This window comes from Paramisgurnus dabryanus, chromosome 5 (genome assembly GCF_030506205.2).
Source record: "Paramisgurnus dabryanus chromosome 5, PD_genome_1.1, whole genome shotgun sequence".
NCBI classification, from domain to species: domain Eukaryota; kingdom Metazoa; phylum Chordata; class Actinopteri; order Cypriniformes; family Cobitidae; genus Paramisgurnus; species Paramisgurnus dabryanus.
In genome coordinates, this window is record NC_133341.1 from 43,612,238 (window position 1) to 43,634,099 (window position 21,862).

Below are 21,862 nucleotides of genomic sequence, written 5' to 3' on the forward strand. Positions count from 1 at the left end.
TATATATTTTGTCCAGCTGATTACTATCAATATCTGTAATGTTTTTTTAACTACTTGTAAATCGTGAGAAAATTTCCATACAAAACATTGACACGGGGCAGTGCAGTCTCCTGTCAATGACGTTAATATCCATGTGACCCTTTGTCACCGCCTTTACTGACGTAAACCACATGACAACAGTGGTCGAGCTCGAAAAAATAAAATGGCGGCCAAGGAAGCGACTGGAGCACAAATTTACTGTAAATAAACGTATATTTTCACTTTTTATACATTTTAATAGCATTTCTAGCGAGAAATTAGTATTGTAGTTTTCAAATATGTGATTAGTTATCACAAAGGCGCTCTCTGTTCATATTTCAAACACGCTGCCTTTGAAGTGCGTCGGAAAGCCTTTCTCTGAGCGGCCTTCAGGCCTCCGAGGCCGAAGTCATGGCCTCATGAGGCAGCGAGGCAACAAGTCCTCACTGCCTTGAGTTTTCGGACGCAGCGAGCCAGTGTCTTGGACAAATGCGGAACTATGCGATAGCGCCTGTCGGGCTACGCGGCGCGCTTGCTTATGAACTTATGGGTATCTCTGTACCGTCTGCCACTGGTTGTGTCAGCTCCTGTTAGCGTACGGGCCAACCAAACGACCCAAGAAGATGGGTGAGTTGTTTTGATTCGTAACCCTTCAAAAAACGTATGCTATTATATTGATCACAACATTAGTGTGTAGATTATAATCAGCGCGTCTTCCCACGGACGATATGCACATCAAAGTTATTGTACAGCAATATAAATGGTCATTTTAAGACACTTCACAATAAGATTTGTACTGTCAATACATTATGTGAAAAATCATTGTAGATTGTAAGTTGAAAACTTAATTCTGTGCTGTTTTTACCATCGAATTTGGACTAATACTGTAATATATATGACTAACAATTTCGTTTTGAACATCACATATAAACTTACATAATGAAATAAACGATGTCATCAAACGCAACATTTATAAGACTTGATTACCTTACGTGATTTCTCGTCTGATTGATGGCCATCAGCGGTTGAGTTAAAGACTACAAATCCCATAATTCCACGCTGCTTCAGAGCGTCAGTAAACAACATCATTGTTATTGTTTGATCTGGCGCCATCTAGCGGCCAGATAAATACAAATTGTATCTTTAATCCTTTCTATATTATTTCTCTGCTTATAAACTATTAAATATGGATATTTGTCTTATTTTGAGCAAAAAAGCTGAAATAATTTTGTTAGAGATCAGATTCAGAACAATCAAACTCAGTGTAATTTTTTTTCTAAATTAGAGAATCGCGGTATTACAGATAGCCCTAAAACCTCATCAGTAACACGTTTTTATGCAAATGTTTTCTCTTAAACGACAAGATATCTCATCAATGGCGGGGAAAGAGTTAAAGAGACACACACAAAAACTGCACTTTTTCCTGCACACCCAAAAAGGGACTTTTTCAACATGGTATAATAAATGATCTATAGGGTATTTGGACCCGAAACGTCCAAGGCACATTCTGGGGACACCTGAGACCAATATTACATTCTGAAAAATTGTCATATTAGGTGACCTTTAAAGGGCACATATTATGTCCATTTTTACAAGATGTAATATAAGTCTCCGGTGTGCCTAGAATGTGTGTTTGAAGTTTCAGGTCCAAATGCCCTACAGATCATTTATTAGAGCATGTCTAAAATGCCCTTATTTGGGTGTGAGCCAAAAGCGCTGTTTTCATGTCTGTTCCTTTAAATGCAAATGAGCGACTGCTCCTTTCCAACAGACAGTGAGCGCTTTTGGTTAAAAACAGATCTGATTCCTGTGAATACAGTCTGAGACGATAGTACTGTATCTTTAGCCGTATAAGCTTTACAATGTACTAACAAACACATTTAGAAAAGCTTTTGGGTCAAATTAACCAGTCAGTCAGTGGCAGTGGGCGGAGCTTTTTTGTGATATCACATTAAAGGGACACTCCACTTTTTTTTGAAAATATGCTCATTTTCCAGCTCCCCTAGAGTTAAGCATTTGATTTTTACCGTTTTGGACTCCATTCAGCCGATCTCCGGGTCTGCCGGTACCACTTTTAGCATAGATTAGCATAATCCATTGAATCTGATTAGACCATTAGCATCGCGCTAAAAATAACCAAAGAGTTTCGATATTTTTCCTATTTAAAACTTGACTCTTCTGTAGTTACATTGTGTACTAAGATCGACGGAAAATTAAAAATCGCGATTTTCTAGGCAGATATGACTAAGGAACTATACTCTTATTCTGGCGTAATAATCAAGGACTTTGCTGCTGTAACATGGCCGCAGGCGGTGCAATGACATTATGCAGCGCCTGAAAATAGTCCCCTTGATAACTTTTAATAGCAGTGGACTATTTTCAGGCAATATTAGGGTATTATAGCTAAGCTATGCTAAAAGTGGTACCTGGGATCAGCTAATTGGATTCCAAAAATATTTTCAAAAAAGTGGAGTGTCCCTTTAACAAGAAACAAAACAGCATGTCAGATGAGACCGCTTTGGTTTAATGGGGGTTAAAAAAGTGGGATTTGCATAATATATGCCCTGACCAGCTGTTCATTTTTATTTACTAGTCACAACAGTTTGTCCTTATAGTATCTCACAACAGACATCCAAACTGCCACTAAACTAAACATTTTCCTTCTCATTCCCCAAACTTTCTAGTCTCTTTCTACACTTCTCCCCTTGTTATCCTGTAGGTGGCAGCGTCCCCTTACAGCAGTTCTCCTGGGTGATCCACTTGGTGGTAAGAGTACCGAAAGAGCGGCAGGCTTCAGCGTAGGCTGCCATGGAGCCGCACACCTGGGCCTTACGGTGGTTATAGCAGCCATCCAGGTAGCAAGACTGATAGAAAGGGTGGGGGTCCAGAAGCCCGTGGCAGGGTTGGAAGAAACCTTTCAGATCTGTGAGTTTCAGGCAGTTTTCCTCTCCCTGAAGCTCCGAGATGGCTGTGTTATCACAGGACTGAGCCAGAGCTACGTACTGAGTCTCATCACAGCTACAGACGAGAAACGATGAGATTATGAGGATGATGGAAACATTATTTACATTTATGCATTTGACTTACTAAACATTTTCTCAGTGTGTGTGTTCATTGGGATCGAACCTATGACCTTTTGCGCTGCTAATGCGACGTAAATATGCTTTGCTAACCTGTTTTGCATGCCGTTGGTCTTCCAGCTCTGTGCCAGCTCCAGAGAGCTGACGGCAGGTTTGCCTCGTGACGTGATGTAATCGTCAGTGGGGTCTCCGTTGAAGTTCCCACACAGTCCACACACTTTGTTCTGCAGCCGTGGGCCCATGGTGATGCTCAGTGTGTTGAAGCGGTTGTAGCGCACCTGGATGTCCTGAGGCGTATCGATCACCAGAAATCCCTCTGACGTGGACACTCGAGTCATCAAACCTGTGACGAAAGGCACGGACACCGGCGTTCCATTTACCTGAGGTGAAGAAGAAACGGTTCATTTCTTAATGTCTTTATATACAGTAAATATATTGCATGCTCTGCTCAGATCTTCTCTACCTTGACCGTGTTTCCAGAGATGAGAATGTTCTCCTCGTTGATGTAGAGGTAAGCATGGGAGATGGTGGTTAGGTTTGGCGTGCTCCACTTGTCAAAATTGGCAATGAGCTGAAAAGATAACTCTGGGAGCTTGTGACAGATTGTTGACAGGACGAAGGAGCAAGACGCAGGGAGACGAAGAGACGCGCCGTCGAACGTACGGAAGACGCCACCGCCCGAAGCCACGCAGTGCTGGTTACGACGTGCAAAGCAGCCTCGCACGCCGTGCCGCAAAACGCACTCCTCTTCTGCTTTACATCGCCGTGGGTCACACTGAATAAGATTACGGCCGATGCACTGACAGCGTTTGGTGCAGTCACTGTTCCAGAACAACTGCTTTGGCTATGAGAGAGGGAGAGAGAGATTACATTTTATTTTTATGGTGTTCTTCACTATTTTAAACAGACAGTTTAAACACCCAAAAAAATGACTTTCTTAGTATTTTTGTCCTTAAAATTCATAAAGGATAAGTCCATTTACTTACCACCATGTCATCCAAAATGTTGATGTCTTTCTTTGTTCAGTCAAGAATAAATTATGTTTTTTGAGGAAAACATTTCAGGATTTTTCTCATTTTAATGGACTTTAATGGACCCCAACACTTAACAGTTTTAATGCAGTTTAAATTTGCAGTTTCAAAGGACTCTAAATGATCCCAAACGAAGCATACTGTAAGGGTCTTTTCTAGCGAAACGATTGGCATTTTGGCAATAAAAATAAAAATATGCACTTTTAAACCACAACCAGCCAGCGCGACCTCACGTAATTGCGTAATGCCGTGGAAAGGTCACGTGTTACATATATGAAACGCACATTTTCGGATTATTTTAAACAATAAACGGACACAAAGACATTAATTAGTATCATTTCACATACAACAATGTCGGAACGGTCCTCTTTCTCCACACTTGTAAACATTGGGGCATAGTTTCGCATATGTGAGGTCGCGCTGGCACGTCACACGACTGGAGGAAGAGAGAACTTGTGGTTTAAAAGTGCATATTTTTTTATTTTCTTGCCAAAAATGACAATCGATTCGCTAGATAAGACTTTTATGCCTTGTTTGGGATTGTTTAGAGTCCTTTGAAACTGCAATTTTAAACTGCATTAAAACTGTTAAGTGTTGGGGTCCATTAAAGAAGATCCTGTAATGTTTTCCTCAAAAAACATAATTTCTTCTCGACTGAACAAAGAAAGACATCAACATTTTGGATGACATGGTAGTGAGTAAATTATCTGGATTTTTTTAAGAAAATGGACTAATCCTTTAATGTAAGATGCATTTTCTTGATAGTAGTCTGAAGTCTAGTTTTTAGATTATAAATATAAAATTTCAATAAATTTGTGATTAAAACAAGAAATTTAAAAGAAACTGATATGGAGTAAGAAAAGTGTTTAAGAAAAGAGTAAACTTATTTCAAGATGAAACTTTCCACTCACAAGAAGCACTCGTCAAGCACTGGGGACCCAAATATAGCACTTACATTTCATGAAAATCTGATTTTCCATGTTCAAGTGCTATAATTTGGTCCCCAGTGCTTCTATCAATCTAGAAAACATGAAAAAGAACAAACCAGTAACTAAGTTTTGGTAAACCATTCACTGCTAGCATGTGAAAAATTAGGTCATTGAAATTTGGCTCCCCTTGTGATGTCAGAAGGGGATAATACCACCCCTTAATCTGCAGTATCCAACCACAGCACTGTCATTTAGTGCAGAGATTAGCTCATTTGCATTTAAAAGGACACACCCATAAACTGCACATTGTTGCTCACATCTATATGGTATTTGGAGCTAGAACTTCACATACATACTCTGGGGACACCAAAGATTTATTTGACATCTTAAAAAAGTCTTGTGAAATGTCCCCTTTAAACATGGGAAAAGTCAGGTTTTACGCTATTACCCCTTTAAACCACCAAATATTGACATCTAAGATATCAGTATGGTTAAAAACCTGTACTGTCATCATACAGCTCCATGCAGACTATTGCAAAGCCCATCTCACCTCATAGTATTTACCATCCGTGTAGCATCCGCAGTTTTGACTAAGGATGCAGCTCTTGCCGTTGAGCACATAGCCCAGATCACACTGGCATCCTTCGACGCAGTACTGGTTACAATCTCTCTGCCCACGTGCAGGAGCACACTGCGGCTGGCACACCATCAAACAGCTGGAATAATGACTGTTCATGGGGCACGACATCACTGGACACACACACACACACACACACACACACACACACACACACACACGCACAGTGAACAAAACAGTAGGAGTACAGTGGACGGGTGAGTTTCCAGAAGTAAGAAGGGTGTATTGTATTTCGGTGTAAAGGTCTTATATGAATGTGTGGCTTTCATTGGGCTTTGATTCTGATAAAGTGTCCTGTAGTTGTTCTGTTGGTGAAACAGATCGGTTGTAAGTTAAGCCATCATGATTCACGGTTAGACAGCATAACAGCAGGCATGTTGGAATTTAATGGTCCATCCATCTAAATAAACAATATTTGGATCTAAATACTTATAAACGGTTTATAAAGGTCTTGGTTATTAAACTTTCCCTAAGACTCAGATTTGTTTTTATAATAATGTGCCTTTTAAAAAAATTTACTACACACTGCATGAATATCTTAGTATTTTTTTTCTTCTTGTTTTCCAGTAAAAAATCTTAAAGTAATATTTCACTTTCATACAAAAATCCCAATAATTTAAATATCATTCATGTCATTCAAGATGTTTATGTCTTTCTTTTTTTTTCCATGATTTTTGGGCGAAAATGACGATATTGCTATATAAGACCCTTATGCCTCGGCTGGTATGGAAGTAAACTGAAGTTGACATTGACTACTGTGTGCTTACCATAATTTTTGGGTAATCTATCCCTTTAAGATATTATCTTGATTAATAAAAAAAATCTGTTAAAGGGATAGTTCACCCAAAAATTACAATTCTGTCATTATTTAAATCCCATACACACTGCATATTAATTCAATTGTCACTTTACATTTTTATTCTTAATCCTGTTCTGTACACACACAGTTCAGCATAATTTACGGGACTCACAACCGCATTCTACAACCGAATTTACAGAAACTCTGCACAGTGTGTACATAACCGAACTGAACAACTAGTAGTTAATCAAGTTTTTAAAACATTCATCATTAACAGGACAGGTCTCTCTTCTGAAAAAATAAATGCTTAAAAGGGAAAAAAGTCTTCTGTATGTGCGGTTCAGAAAATGACAGAGGCACAATCGTTTGCTGACTAGTGTTGCCAGATCTTGCACTAAAAAAACAGCGAACAAGAAAAATCCAATTTACCTCAAAGATCAAAATATTGGGACCGGAACCTTTACACTTTATTAACACCAAAAACTTGATCGCTTCATGAGCCAAAAGTCATAAACGGTAAAGCGCCAAAACGGGAATTATGTACAAAAAAGACGAGGACCTGGCAACACTGCAAGACAGCGCGCTCCGCGCTGTGAAGCAGCCTCACAAAAGCGTAAAATACACAACGCCAAGATGGAGGTTTATTGCAAAACACAATGCTGTTATTATTTTGGTCACTGTGAGTGATAAGCATGCGAGACGGCAGAACGTTGCTATGGTTATCTCTGTGTCAATCATCACATTTTCGGGAGTGAGTCTTGTTCCGTACAGACATGAAACGAACATTTAGGGGATTCACTCCCGCATTTTAATGCGGTTGTCACTCCCGAAAGTTTGCAGTGTGTTCGAGACCATTGTCATCCTGAAGTTTTTACAAACTTGCCTTTATTTCTTTGTTTTGCTGAACACAAAGGAAGCTATTTGTAATTACGCAGAAAACAGGAGCTTAAAAATGGTTTTGCTCTAAAAAGGTTATTTTGGGTTCAGCAGAACAAAAAAATCGATATGGGGTTTGTAACAATTTCAGAATGAGTAAATAATGACGTAATTTAAATTGTTGGGTAAATTAAACCTTTAAGTTTAAAACAAGAAAAAAAAACGGCGAATTGAATAAGAAAAATATACTTAAATAAAGAGGTAAAACTTAATTCAAGTTTATTTTCTTGCCAGATCACTGGCAGATTTTTTTTAAGTTCTTGTTTTAAGCTTAAAGGAAAAAGTATTGTGGCACAAAAATAAAACATGGCCATTTTTAAAGCAGATAAAAAAGGAGAACTATATTGTATGGCGGTAGAGCACTTAGTTTGCAGCACTTCAACCTCTGGCACAGTAACATCATCACTCATTGAGCGAGAGGGGGTAGTTCACAGGAGTGATGATGTTACTGCGTGCCGAGGCCACGTTTAATTTTGTGCCACCATACTTACTCGTGTAACTACTCATGTAACAGGCTTTAAATAAAGAAAACATGGACGTGTTTGGTGGCTTCTAAATGAATCCCTGTTTGGATCCTAAGGAATGAATGGGGCTAGGCTAAATGCTAACACATTCAAGATGCGCTGTACAAAGATGAAGTGCATGCATTAAAAAAAGATAGGTATGTATTAATTTGTCTAAATTGAGGTAAGAACATAGTAAAATATTCAAAAGCGGTGGTGTTTTCCTTTAAACTCACTAAATGTTGATGGTTTTGTTCAGAAAACAAGACTTAATATCCAAAGTAGTTTTGCTTTTCAACTTATTTCGATTTAAGAATTTGTATTTTTACTAGAAAACGAGACAAAATACTTTTCAGTGTGCCATTTGCAAAACCCACTGCTACAACGCTATGGGTTAATAGTGTTTATTATGATTGGTAAATGCTTTAAAAGGTTTTCTGAGATATTTTTATTCTCTAAATAACCAAAATTGTAAAGTCAAAAGAGCCCACCTGCCGGCCTCTAAACTGTCAGGAAAAATATACAAGGGGCATATAAAATCCATCATAATCAATTATTATCAATCATTTCATATTTTAAAGTTAAAAAATATTTATTCTATAGTCACATTGGAATGTGATAAACTTCAGCAATGCTGCGCAGATGTATCAGCTTATGACATCAAAATATTGCAAGAGAGTTTGGAGACCAATGCTTACTAATTTCTCTTACAAAATTTCATGTAGATCAGTCCGTGCAGCACTTCATTAAAGGTACAGTGTGGGACTTTTAGAAGGATCTCTTGACAGAAATGCAGTATAATGTAAATAACTATATAATCAGTGGTGTATAAAGACCTTACTAAATTAACTGTATTGTTTTTATTACCTTAGAATGAGCCATTTTTATCTACGTACACCGCGGGTCACCCTTACATGGAAGTCGCCATTTCGTGCCGCCATGTTTCTACAGTAGCCCTAAACAGACAAACTGTCAATTTTGTCTGTCTCAGAGGATGAGGTGTGTGTCCTTTGACGGCTACTGTTGCTTCTCTATGCGTTTCGAAAGGGAGGTGTGAGAGGTCTCACCACTAGATTCTGCTAAAAATCTACACAGTGGACCTTTAAGTCAAAGGTACTCTTGCCACCAACTGGATGGGAATTACATTTACAAGTTACAATGAATTACCCTCAGTGTAATCTGTCAAAATAAAGGATGTCTTTTAGATTTTTCTGTCACTGCAACAAAAAAACTTTAGTTAACGCGACTTCTGCCCCCCAGTGACAGGTCTATAGTCTATACTGTAGGTTGCCCCTTTTATTACCCACCTGGTGAAAACTGTTTATCCGATTGCTTGAAAAGTATAACACACAAGTTTAAAACCAAACATTTAGAAAGCAACCAGTAGTAATAATGAAAAAGTTTCACTCACCACATGGTGTGGAGCTTCTCCAGCCAATCACAGACACTCCTTGTGTCTGACAGGTGCTGGCATAAATCTGCAGCCAATTACAGATGATCTCTCTTGCTCCTTGGTCCATACACGTATCCTGCAGACAGCTTTGGTAGAAGTACGCTGGTGCAACTTTGCTATGGCAGCGTGCGAACACACCTCCTCTGTCTATTATAAGTCCACAAAGTCTCACTGCCTCGGGTTCGACATACACGTACAACCCTTCGGCAAGGTGGAAACGGTTTCCAGGGTTACCGTCCGTGTCGATGTTGCCGACGGCATCGGTTACTTGAGCGGGTGCCGCCACCTCAGCAGGAAGGCCCCGCTCCGCCAATCCACAACGAGGGCAAGAGTCACCACATCCCACTTGGCAGAAGGTATCGCGGTCCGCCCATGTCATTGCCCATTCACTGACACTCAGAACTGGCCCAGAGATGGGCATTCCTTGGCAAAGCCCACAGGTGGCGTTAAAGAGACTACGGGGAAGAGTGAGGAGCAGAAGAGTGTTCCAGTCAAACGCTACCTGTGGAGATATTATTTAGGCATCATAGAAAAATAAAGACAAGCTGGTTACATTGTAAACTTAGGACTCTGTTTTATTGTGTATATGACAAAATAATGGGACTCTGCCTAAAATTATCAAGATCACAAATATCAAAGTTTGGTGATATCGGTGTATGAAATAGTTTGCACTTTACCTTCAGGCCAAAGTCTGTTTCCACAAGTAACTGAAGACCAAGGGTATAGATATTAACCTTCGCAGGACCAAGTTTTATAGGTAGATACAACCGCTCCTTATTCACCTTAGAAAGATAAGAAATACTTGTCATGTGCTCTTGGTCATGTTTATTTCAAATGAATCAATCATTTCTTCTTGTACTGTTTCTCTGATAATCTCCCATCCTGAAAACACCAGCAAAAACCAGCATAAGCTGGTTGGCTGGTTTTATCTTGGTAAGCTGATAGCAGGCTGATTTCAGAGGGGTTTTGGACACTTTTAAGCTGGTCAGGCTGGAAGAACACAGCAGGTTACCCACTAGCTTGACCAGGCTGGAAGCTTGGCTAATCTGGTTGGCTGGTCTTAGTTGTTTTAAGATGGTCCTCCCAGCCTAGCAAAGCTGGTTAAACTGATCTTCCAGCCTGGTCAAGCTGGTGGGTCACCTGGTCTCCCAACCTGACTATCTAGACCAGTTAAAAATTTGCAAAACTCCTCTAAAACCAGCCTGCTACATCAGCTAAAACCAAACTGAAAGACCAGCGAAAACCAGCCAACCATGTTATAGCTGGTCTTTTCAGTAGGGTTAAGGGCCGTTCAGATATAAAATATATTTTTAAAAATCGTTTTATATTATAGAGAATAGCGGAGTTCACACCACAACTATAACGATAAAGATACAACGGACGATATCGTTGGGATAACTTTCTGAGCGATTTTCCCACCACCTGATGAATGATAAACCATTGACAGCCAATCAAATCTATTTGAACTTCAAGTGCACGTGCATTTGAAATAACAGTGGAGAAGCTTGGTGAGGTCCATAACATAAAATTACCTCAGGTATCCAGCGCTGATGCTGTGAAATTGACTACGTAATGTTTTTCCCTACTACATTGACTACGACAAAAGGTAAGTTACGCAAACTATAGATTCACTATTTAGAGTTACGCAAACACAGTGTGTTGAGGACATCTGCTGGTTAACCGCTGTGTAAATTCAACAAGAACAGCATATTTACATATTCAATGACATGTAAAAACTCCAAAAGTTTCTATGACAAGAAATATCCAATATAAGATAATGCCATTAATTGCAAGGGATTCGCGCGAGTTCCGCGCTCGTGATCGAATTAGCATAAATGTATCGTTATCGTTATAATGCGAACGGACCTTTATTCCCTGCCTTTTTATTTCTTTATCAATCTCTTGTTCATTGTCTAACACAACACTTGATGATTCACTCTGTCTCTCACTTACTATCTTGTTTTTCTTCTCCTCTCAATCTTTATTTGATCTAAAGTTTAAATCTTCAGATGGCGTTGTGAAGCCATTCCAGACATCAGTCATTTATAAGTTTCTCTCTGTATCTGCTCCACTGTGCTAACAGACGCTTGCTGAAATGTTATACCTCCACCTGAAAAAGCTGGAGAGTTCTCTTCTATTTAGCTTTTGTGTCCGGTGGATTAAAATAACTTTGTGTCATAAAAATCGAGGAGCTTGACCTTCAAAAGGTGTGGATTTATTGTGGTCTAGAATTACAGATGAATACTAGTTTTGGCTGGGGGATTATATCAATACACATTGCATAAAAAAAAATCTGTGTGACTCAAGACTTGCAAACTTAACACAAAATACTATTTTAAATATGGCAGCATTAAAGGAATAGATAATAATCTCATAATTTACATAACCTGTTAATGATTTCCTTTCTTCAGTTGAACACACCTAATCTTTTTAATTCAAGTAATTAAATAATTTATTATTTATGCCATTCCAGCATCCTTGATTCTCATTTATGGTGAGTACTGGACACAAAAGTTGATCCACATACAAGTTGTTAGGATAGGACAATATAATTTGGCCTAGGACAATTGAATAGAACTACTTGAAAATCTGTAATCCGAGGTTGCAAAAAAACTTTAAATATTAGAAAATTCACCTTTAAAGTAGTCCAAATGAAGACCTTAGCAACACATGTTACTAATGATAAATATGATGATATATTTACGGTTGGAAATTTACAAAATATCTTCATGGAACATCATCTTTACTTAATATCCGAATTATTTTGGCATACAAGAAAAATCAATAATTTTGACCCATACAATGTATTGTTGACATTTTCTACTTAGGACTTAAGGTTTTGTGGTCCAGGGTCACAAATGACTCCAATGGGTTAATATCCGTATTTTATAGCAAAACGATACATTTGTCAGAAGAAAAACAAATAATATTTAATTTAATTATGTCATATATTCGTAGCAACACTGAGATCAGAGTGGTAAGTTCAAATAACCTCATCAAATCTCATTGGCTCTTACGTGTCTCGTGACTAGTTGTCATATGCGTGTTTTGTCATGGGACATGCAGAACCAATAAGATTCAAAGATATGTCATTTTATATGAATTTCAAAATATATTAAGTTTTAGCCTACATAATGTATCAACATAATATTTCAACATGAATTTCAGGGGCAACAAATACATTTCTAATTTTACAACTTATATATTTTTCCTGGCCAAAATATATTTTTGACATATGCTAAATGCATTTGTTAACAGTGAAATTAATTGTATAAAGTTAATTTTTGCAGTTGACAATATATTTCATTTAAACCTTTTCAAACATGTGTTTACAGGTTTGCAACATAAGTTTTTCTTTCAATGCGACATGAATATAAATGCTTTAAAACATATTTATTTTTAAAATATATTTCAAAATATATAAAAATGGCCTGAAAATATATTGGTATATTGGTTAAAAATGCATTTTTGTAAACATGTTACAAAATGTATTTTAGCAAATATATTTTGTGTCTATTTTTTGAATTATACTTGAAAATATATTTTTCGCTGTATGGGTTGGTGGCCATTTAAACTTACTATCCTGATCTCTATGTTGCCACAGATATGTAACATATTGATCCCTAAATATGCTCAAAATTGTTATATTTTTTTTTCTAACAAATGCATCATTTCGCTTCATAAGACATTTATTAACCCACTGGAGTAATCTGAGTTACTTTACAGAGGAATGCATCTGCTTTTAGTGCTCCATCATGATGATCCCCATATAAGAAAATAACATGATTGTATTTAAATACAAAATGTATTTGTTAGTATTCAACTGCAAAAAGGAAGTCATATGTTTATGAAAAAAACAACATATATTTACATCATTCAGTCTTTACATCCAGGACAACTTTCCCAGGTCTTACCGTAACTGTGTGCTTGAAGCTTCGAGACACCTCAATCTCATATCCGTAGACCTCCAGTACAAATCCCCGTACCCATATAGCTTGGCCTGTGTCTCTTTCCTCACTCCGAACCGAGACCTGAAACCTAGGCAGTCCGCCCGGAACCATCTCTGCACTTTCCCATCCATCAGATCCATACTCGTCCCCTTCTCCACACTCAGTAGTGGCAAGACGAAGAGTGCAGCTGCTCTGGAGGTCAAATGGAACGCCTCCAAATGGTAAAAAGTGGCCATATCCAGCAACAACACACATGGCTTCTGTCCTCGGCTGACAGAAAAACAAACCATCGCTTTCCTGGCAGTACTCCTCCGGATGGCAGGGTGAAAAGGTGCAGTAGACGCTGTTGTCCGTTCCATTGCAAAAGCAGCGCTCTTGACACTCCCAGTCTGTCCAGAATGTCTCGTTGGTGGCCATTTGGCGGCCCATGTAGAAGCAGCCACAGTCGCTGCGTGCCACACAGAGGCCGTCACGCAAGGCAAAGCCCTCCTCGCACTGGCAGCCCTCCGAGCACGGCAGAGGACACGGCTCCTCTGGATCATCCAGGTTGGAGCAAGTGAGAGGGCACGCAGAGGTACAGTCATCAAAGTGACTATTCTCGGGACAGGGTAAAGCTAAAAACAGAGTGAAAGAGGAGATCACTTAATGGTAATGGCGAGAGAGTAACAATTAATGTAATTACTGATTCTCTCTTACGGCAATTGGTCGCACTCCTCCAAGCTCCCACATTGATCTGAGCATCCTGGCAAGAGGAGGCATATGCCTGCAGGGAGTTGCAGAGTGCAGACCGGTTTCCCTCTCGAACACACATGTTATAGAGACAGTTCCGGAAGAAGGGAGAGGGGTTAACAGCGGTGTGGCAGGCCAGGAATGAGCTGTTTCCTGGGTCGTTGATGTTTCCGCACATCCACGGACTCTGGTACAGCCTCAAATCTGTACACATACGGTACAAGTCCTCACAGTCACCGTTGCAGGTCAAATCGTCCGCAATGGCTTTCCAGCCTTCAATAAACTGGTCGGGTGTATCTGCCTGCCTGCCACTGGGAAGACGGAGGTCGTCAATGGGATCACCGTTGAAGAAACCGCAGAGACCACAGGTGGTGTTGTAAAAGAGGGTGGACAGGGTGATGTTTAAGAGGCCTTGACGTGAGTATCGGGCACGGACGAGGCCGCTCCATTCAATCACTGTGGAATTACCAGAGAAACGGTATATCATGAGAGGCTCCACTGGATGGACATAAGGAAGAATCACCGGTTCGCTGTTTACCTGGATGGGGAGGAGAGAAAAGCATCATCAGGTCATTTTATAAACTTTTAAGGTTTTAAAATGACATCATAGTTACAGGTACGTGTTTGGTGACTTTTTAGCTTTCTGACAGTGAGTATAATATAGTCACCACAAACCTTGATCATGTCAAAGTCTGAACCACCAATCTGTGCTTCCAAATGTGCCACCCTAACTACCACTGGCCGTATCCACGTAGGGCCCTTATTCACCAGCTTCCTTCCGATCTTCACCTCCATCGATGTAACGTTTGCAGGCAAGCGGCCCAACGTCTTCACCAGATAGAATGAGCTCTCGTCTGGGAATGGGATTGCGGACCCATCAAACGTTGCCAGTATTTGATTTTGAGACAGCGAGCATACTGCTTCCCGACGAGGGTAACACCCCAACAACCCGACTTCTGCAGTACACACTTCGCCTTCACCACAAGAATCGTTGAAGCATGTTACTTCACCTGCCGGTCCACACACGCAACGCTGGGAGCATTCTCCACCCAACTCCCCACCCTCTCCTGCCCAGAAAGTCTCATTTAACGTATAGTACAGGCCATCGCGTTCACATCCGCAATCGGAACGCCGAACGCAACGGCTGCCGCTTAGCACATATCCCTGGTCACATTGGCAGCCCTCGGTGCATGGATGGGTGCAGTAGAGGTGAGCCGTAAGGTCAGAGCAGGAAGCGGGACAAGAACTGGTACAGACCTGGTAGTGGCTGTTCTCAGAGCATGTCAAAGCTAAACACCAATGGTAAATTGAAAAAGATTGTACGTTAGGGATAAAGATACAAGGCCATGTAAATTAAAGATTTTGTCATATAACCTAATAAAATTATATTAACTGTATATATCTTTGTATATCGTTATGCTGAGGCACTCTTAAATTTCCTATAGCTTTAAATTCACATTTACACTCACCACAGAAAGAGCGTGATCTCCACGGTCGTATCGTGACTCCCAGGGCCTGGCATGCAAGTGCATATGCCTGTATAGCCTGGCACAGTGTAGTGATGTTATCACGGTTACTGCACATATCATAAACACAACTGTACACAAATGCCGTGGGATCTACCACTGTCCTGCAGTCTCTGAACGGGCCATCAGTCTTATTGATCAATCCACAGTAATCTGGGCGAAAGTAAAACGCTTCGGCTGCCGGCTCACACATGCTACAGTTCTGAGCACACCCATCTGTACAACGAAAATCTGTGTCCTCTGCTCGCCAGCTACCACCCAGTTCCACTACGCTCTCTGCCAGAGTGCCATCTGGCAACACGGGGTCATCGGCTGGGTCATCATTGTAGTTGCCACATAAGCCACAAGTGTTGTTGAAATAGGAGCTGGGGAGGGAGATGGAGGCATAGTGCAATCCGTCATAGGTCACCAATAGTCCAAAATCAGTTTCCAAAGCGACAGCAACACCAGACTGGTACACTTTGACTGCACCTAATTGAAGCTGAACTGGAAGAGTCTTTATTAAGCCATCCACCTGTAACACAAGGTAAAAATGCGTCAAGAAAGCTTCTATTGCACATGCCCTGCGATAACAATTGAATCTCTTAAGCTGCTATTCATGCTGAGAGTGTAGTATGTAAAAACAGTGGAGGAACAGCTTCAAATTCAAAGGATGGAAACTTGAGGAAAGCTGACCTGCACCGTTCCCAAAGTTCCTTTGGGTAGTGTGACACGGTGGTTATACACTTCCACGATCACATCCCTCAGCCAGGACACTGAGGTCACACCCCGATTCTCATTTTTGGCCTCCACACTGAAGAAAGGCAAACCAGGCATTTCAAAACATGGACGAGCCAACAGATAAGAGCAGGTACCCTGGATGAGAGATTAAGGATATCAAAGAGTTTATAACCCACAATTCATTCCAAACAAACCAGTCTGACTAGAGAGGCAAATGGACATACCTAGCTACCACTAACGCCGAGCCAGAACCTTCAGGACAAAATCTTAATACCTAACATCTACACCGAGGGGTTGTTTAAAAGACACAATTTTCAACTTAATAAATTTATGTGTTTTGGGAATTCATTTAAATGCCTTTCCGGGGACCTCCTGGCCTAACATACACAATACAGCGATTTTAGTAGGTGCTTTTTGACTTATGCGAAAAAGAGTAAATGCGAATAATATGAGATGCAGCTGCCGAAAAAATTCTGATGTAGCAAACAATAAACCCACGTAACTGATCGTCACGTGACTAATCGTTTTTCCCATATATGGGTGGACATCGTCGCAATGCCTTTGCTGCTACTATCTGCAATAAAAAGCATCTGCATTTCTTTTTCTGTGCACCGCATTCAGTTTGGCAATTTCAAGCTGCACTGCTAGTAAATTTAAATCGTATTTTCCGGACTATAAGTCACACGTTTTTTCATAGTTTGGCTGGTCCTGCGACTTATAGTCAGGCATGGCTTGTAAGTAAGTATGAATTAATTTGACATAATATATGAACTAAAAGACAACATTACTGTCTACAGCCGCGTGAGTCCGCCATATGCTGCTCCTGTATTTATGTAATTTAATGGATTCAGTGATATGGAATGACGAACCTGCAAACTTAAAGCTCGTTGGCTTGTTCTGTTTATTTAGCCTATTCAGCCTTCCAGGTATGTTCTGTATGCTATTGTGTATCGTCGTGTAAATAACTGATAATGTTACGTTAACGTACAGACATCTATTCAGCCTGCTGTTCTGTGTGCTATTGTTTAGTTAAATAACTTTTATTATTGTGAGATAATTTTCTAAATAAATGCGACGTGTAGTCCATTGGGACTGTTTTTTCATCTTCATGACCCATTTTTGATTGATACGACTCCGGAGCAACTTATAGTCCGGAAAATATGGTAACTTGCGAGGTAACTAATTTAGTTTCCATTTTCTAAGCATAGCTTGGTTTAGTTACTGTTGATTACTAGTTTACCAATACCACCATTATTTGCTCTAACAACTTGATGGGAAACACCTAATTTCCATTTGTTTGTTTTTCTTTTTTTGCGAATTTTAAAAAATCACTTCACATTTGGATGGAAACCCAGCTAAGCAATAGTGTCAGATTACCGTCTAGGTTAACTTTAGACTTGATATCAGTTTGTTATGCTAAAGAATGCTTGTAAGATTGCAGATAGATTGCTCAAAATATCTTCCTTTGTAGTCAGCCGAACAAAGAAATGTATACAAGTTTGGAAAAACTTGAGGATGAGTAAATTTTTATTTTTCTGTGAACTACCCCTTTCACCTTAACATTTAAATTCTGTCATAATTTACTTAAGCAGGAAGCAGGAGCACCATTGACTTCCACAGTAGAAGATAAAATACTATGGAAGTCAGTGGTGCTTAAAAATCTATTTGTTTACAAACACTGCCGAAAATATTTTCATTTTTGGGAGCACTGTCCTTTTAAATCTATGAAAGATAAATCTTTAAGGTTTTAATTTGCATCCTGGTTCAATAATTATAATTTACTATTACTTTTCACCATTATCATTAAATTTTTTCCCATCAAAATGGGATTATTTTACCTGGAAGTGATAGAGAAGTCCATCGAATGTGTGGTAGTGGGGGTCTCCAAACACCACACAGGTGCTGGTACGGGTGGGCTGGCAGTAGTAAGCCCCTTCCACCTGTTCACAGGTCTCTAACTGACCACATGGAGTTTCCTGACAGGTCACCTGATTATTCAAATCAAGACACCTGCATCGCTGAGTGCAGTGGTCTGACAGCCAGAACACCTCGCCACGGCGGTAAAAACGTCCTGAGAAAAGAAATTACAGAGACATAGGTCAAATTTAAATAATAAATTTAACATGGTTAGAGCAGGCGTAGTGATATTACGCACTGCCGGAAAATAGTCCCTTGCCATCGAAAGTTACTGAGGGGACTTTTTCGGCTGCTGCGTAATATCATTGCGCCTCCTGCAACCATGTTACAGCAGCAAAATCCTTGATTATTACGCCAGAATGACAGTATAGTACTAGCCATTTCTGCCTAGAAAATCACAACTTTTATTTTTCTGTTGGTGTAACTACAGAAGAGTCAAGTTTTAAATAGGAAAAATATTCAAACTCTATGGTTATTTTTAGCACAATGCTAATGGTCTAATCAGATTCAATGGATTGTGCTAAGCTATGCTAAAAGTGGTAGCGCCAGGCCCAGAGATCGGCTGAATGGATTTCAAAACTGTACAAATCAATAGGGGAGCTGGAAAATGAGTATATTTTCAAAAAGAATGTCCCTTTAATGGCGTTTATGGCGAATAAACAACGACACAAAAACATCAACTAAATGCATCATTAGCCATAAAAACATGGACTGGAAATTCTAATGCAAACAATACGTGATTTTTGTACCAGTGTAACTGCAGCCATTTGCCGGGTCTATCTGGTCTGTGTCAACACGAAAAAACCACCGTCCAGGCACGTTGACATTAGTGGTCAGTTCAATATTGACTATTTCATTCGAGCGTGATCCAGGAAGGTTAAAGAAATGGCTGACATCTCCACCATTGAAACCTGCCTGGAGAGAGTAAGTATGGATAAGAGACAAGTACCGTTTTCCAAAGAATAAAATAAAGTAGATCATAATATTCTTTCACAGCTGTTATGTTCCGGATTACCTGTGCTGTGGTTCCTCCCAAGCCTGTAAGAGGGTCTCCACCACTCGCCGTGCCTGTGCTCCAACTGATCTCGCCGTAGTTAAACATAACAAAAAAAGTGTGGCCATCGGAGATCAACACTGCCTGAAATGTATTTACCTGAAAAAAGAACATTTCCAATTTAACGTGTCATCCTCTGATCTCATTATACAGTACGGTAGGACAGGCAAATGATGTATTTCTCACCGGTGTTGTCTGGCTGCCTCCATAAAATGTGACCTGAGTCCATGTGGCAATGAAGACCCAGGTGGCAGTAAAGGACACCATATTCTTGAAATACTTTCGGACATCCTGAGTGGCCCTCTCTAGTGTCTCTTGGTCGGTGGACTCACGGTAGTACACATCTCCACGGATGCCATTATGCACGTCGGCCCATAAGGGCGCAATGAAGGACCGGCTGTCACTGAGGGGGAAAGCCTCAGGTGTGAACTGACTCACCTGAACATTGAAAGAGATCACTCCGTTGTTGTTGACCTGTGGGGACAGGGAGAGCACTATGTTAGTTGATAAATGAATGAATGTATGATTGAGTAACATAAGCTTTTCTCCCATAACCCATGTTTGTCGTTAAAGCATCTTAGACTTGATGCCGCAGTAAGCTCTTTCCCGGTTACAAATTTTTGACACTTACATAAAGGGACCTATAGGGCACATTGAAGAATATGAAAGGAATTAGCAAATTGATCTCCGGAGAACTGCCATCGTCCATTTTTGGGGTCTCTAAATCCCTGTTAGACGGTCCAAAGGGGTAGAGGGTATCCTGAGACAATGCTGAGCAGGAGAGAAAAGAAATATTGTAACCAAAGCAAAGATGCAGAAATCAGATGTACATGAATTTAAAGGGATAGTTCACCCAAAAAAGAAAATTCTGTTATCATTTACTCACTCACATGTTGTTGCAAACCTGTATAAATGTATTTGTTCTGATGGACACAAAGAAAGATATTTTGAAGAATGTTTTGATGCCCCATTGGCTTCCATAGTACAATTTTTCCTGTTTGGTTACAAACATTCCTCAAAATATCTTCCTTCATGTTCATCCGAACACAGAAATTTATACAGGTTTGTAACAACATGAGAGTAAATAATGACAGAATTTTAATTTTTGGGTGAACTTTCTATTTAACTAAGCATCTTTTGAAAAGGATTAATGTGGGTACGTGTAGGTCCAGTTTTCCACAAAAGCATTTTAAAAGTTCCCAGATCTGTACCTTTTTGCTTAATCAATAAACTCGTTTTCAGTGTATCATCCCTACTAAAAAAACAGCTTAAGCTGGTTTGCTGATTTGAGGTGGTGGTGGTAGCTGGTCATCACAGCATGGCAAAGCTGAAAAAGCTGGTGGGTCAGCTGGTCTTCCACCCTAATCAGCTAAGTCCAGCTTAAAAAGTGACCAAAACACATCTAGACCAGCTTCCTACACCAGCTAAAACCAGGCTTGGAGACCCAGCTTAAACCAGCTACCACCACCTTAAATCAGCAAACCAGTTTAAAGGGGACATATCATGACAATCAGACTTTTTTGTATGTTTAAATGCTATAATTGGGTCCCAAGTGCTTCTATTAATCAAGAAAATGTGAAAAAGATCAACCCAGTTTTGGTAAACCATTTTCTGCAAGCACGTGAAAAATTTGGTCATTGAAATGTTGCTCCCCTTGTGATGTCAGAAGGGGATAATACCAACCATGGCACTGCCATTTAGGGCAGAGATCAGCTCATTTGCATTCAACAGGACACACTTCCAAAATTGCATATTCCAGCTACAAAGTGGCAATTTTAACATGCTATAATAGATTATATGATATTTTGAACTAAGATTTCAAATACATACTCTGGGTACCGCAACGTTTTACTTGACATTCTTAAAAAGTCAGAAAGAACAGCTCTCTTCAGCAATGACATTTGCATCTTATATGTCCGTGTAAAGACCACTTACCTCCTATGGGAGCCAGGGTGCTGAAGAGCTGGAGGAGAGAGACAAAAGTGCCCGTTCTAACCATCCTAAACACCTGAGAAACACATACATGGCATTTATGTCTCTTGAAATTCTTAAAATGTGAAATGTATAGTGTACCTGTAGTTCATTTGGTAGAGCAATGCAAAGGTTCTGGGTATGATTCACATGTAAACACACACGCTGATTAAAAAGAGTATAGATTGAGTGCACTGTAAGTCCTTTTGGAGGAAAGCATCTGTCTTTGAAACCTCATGAATGACATGGCATGAGTCAATGACATATGATAAATTTAATGGAAAGCTATTCAAAAAAGTAACAACTAGGCCAAGACACATTTGTCTCCAATCTTTCCCAGTTTAAAGAGCAGTCTCCCAGGGCTCCCATGAGGGCATTCTGCCCCCTTCTCCCCCTGCATGGTGGGCCTGTCGTCCTAAGCTGAAAAGGTTCTATTATGTGATGGCGAACAATGTGCAGGGATCACATTCTCCAGCGCTACCGTGTGAGTGGGCTGTGGTGATGCAGTTCTGGGCCACCACCGTGCCAGTAAGTCTGCGTCTGGAAGAACTCACCCTGCTCCTCTCCATCGTCTAAAAGGTCCATTACCAGGTGTTTATTTGCTATGAC

General features: G+C 40.0%; 1 protein-coding gene across 2 annotated transcripts in view; it reads right to left on the minus strand.

The window, feature by feature from the left end:
• The window catches only part of tecta (tectorin alpha), a 32,103-nt gene extending 10,766 nt beyond the window's left edge, over positions 1–21,337 (minus strand). For both annotated transcript variants that reach the window (XR_010543668.1, XM_065284273.1), the window contains exons 1-17: positions 21,218–21,337; positions 19,914–20,053; positions 19,469–19,756; positions 19,244–19,381; positions 18,978–19,143; positions 18,150–18,382; positions 16,267–16,446; positions 15,535–16,105; positions 14,741–15,354; positions 14,033–14,603; positions 13,301–13,950; positions 10,064–10,168; positions 9,345–9,888; positions 5,609–5,808; positions 3,562–3,942; positions 3,192–3,478; positions 2,756–3,036 (exon numbers count right to left, since the gene is read on the minus strand). Coding sequence is in view for 1 of the 2 variants with exons in the window: in XM_065284273.1 (XP_065140345.1) it covers positions 2,756–3,036; positions 3,192–3,478; positions 3,562–3,942; positions 5,609–5,808; positions 9,345–9,888; positions 10,064–10,168; positions 13,301–13,950; positions 14,033–14,603; positions 14,741–15,354; positions 15,535–16,105; positions 16,267–16,446; positions 18,150–18,382; positions 18,978–19,143; positions 19,244–19,381; positions 19,469–19,756; positions 19,914–20,053; positions 21,218–21,281 (5,413 nt within the window). In the remaining variant the exon portion in view is untranslated. The remainder of the gene's footprint in view (positions 1–2,755; positions 3,037–3,191; positions 3,479–3,561; positions 3,943–5,608; positions 5,809–9,344; positions 9,889–10,063; positions 10,169–13,300; positions 13,951–14,032; positions 14,604–14,740; positions 15,355–15,534; positions 16,106–16,266; positions 16,447–18,149; positions 18,383–18,977; positions 19,144–19,243; positions 19,382–19,468; positions 19,757–19,913; positions 20,054–21,217) is intronic.
• Between the last annotated feature and the right edge of the window lie 525 nt (positions 21,338–21,862).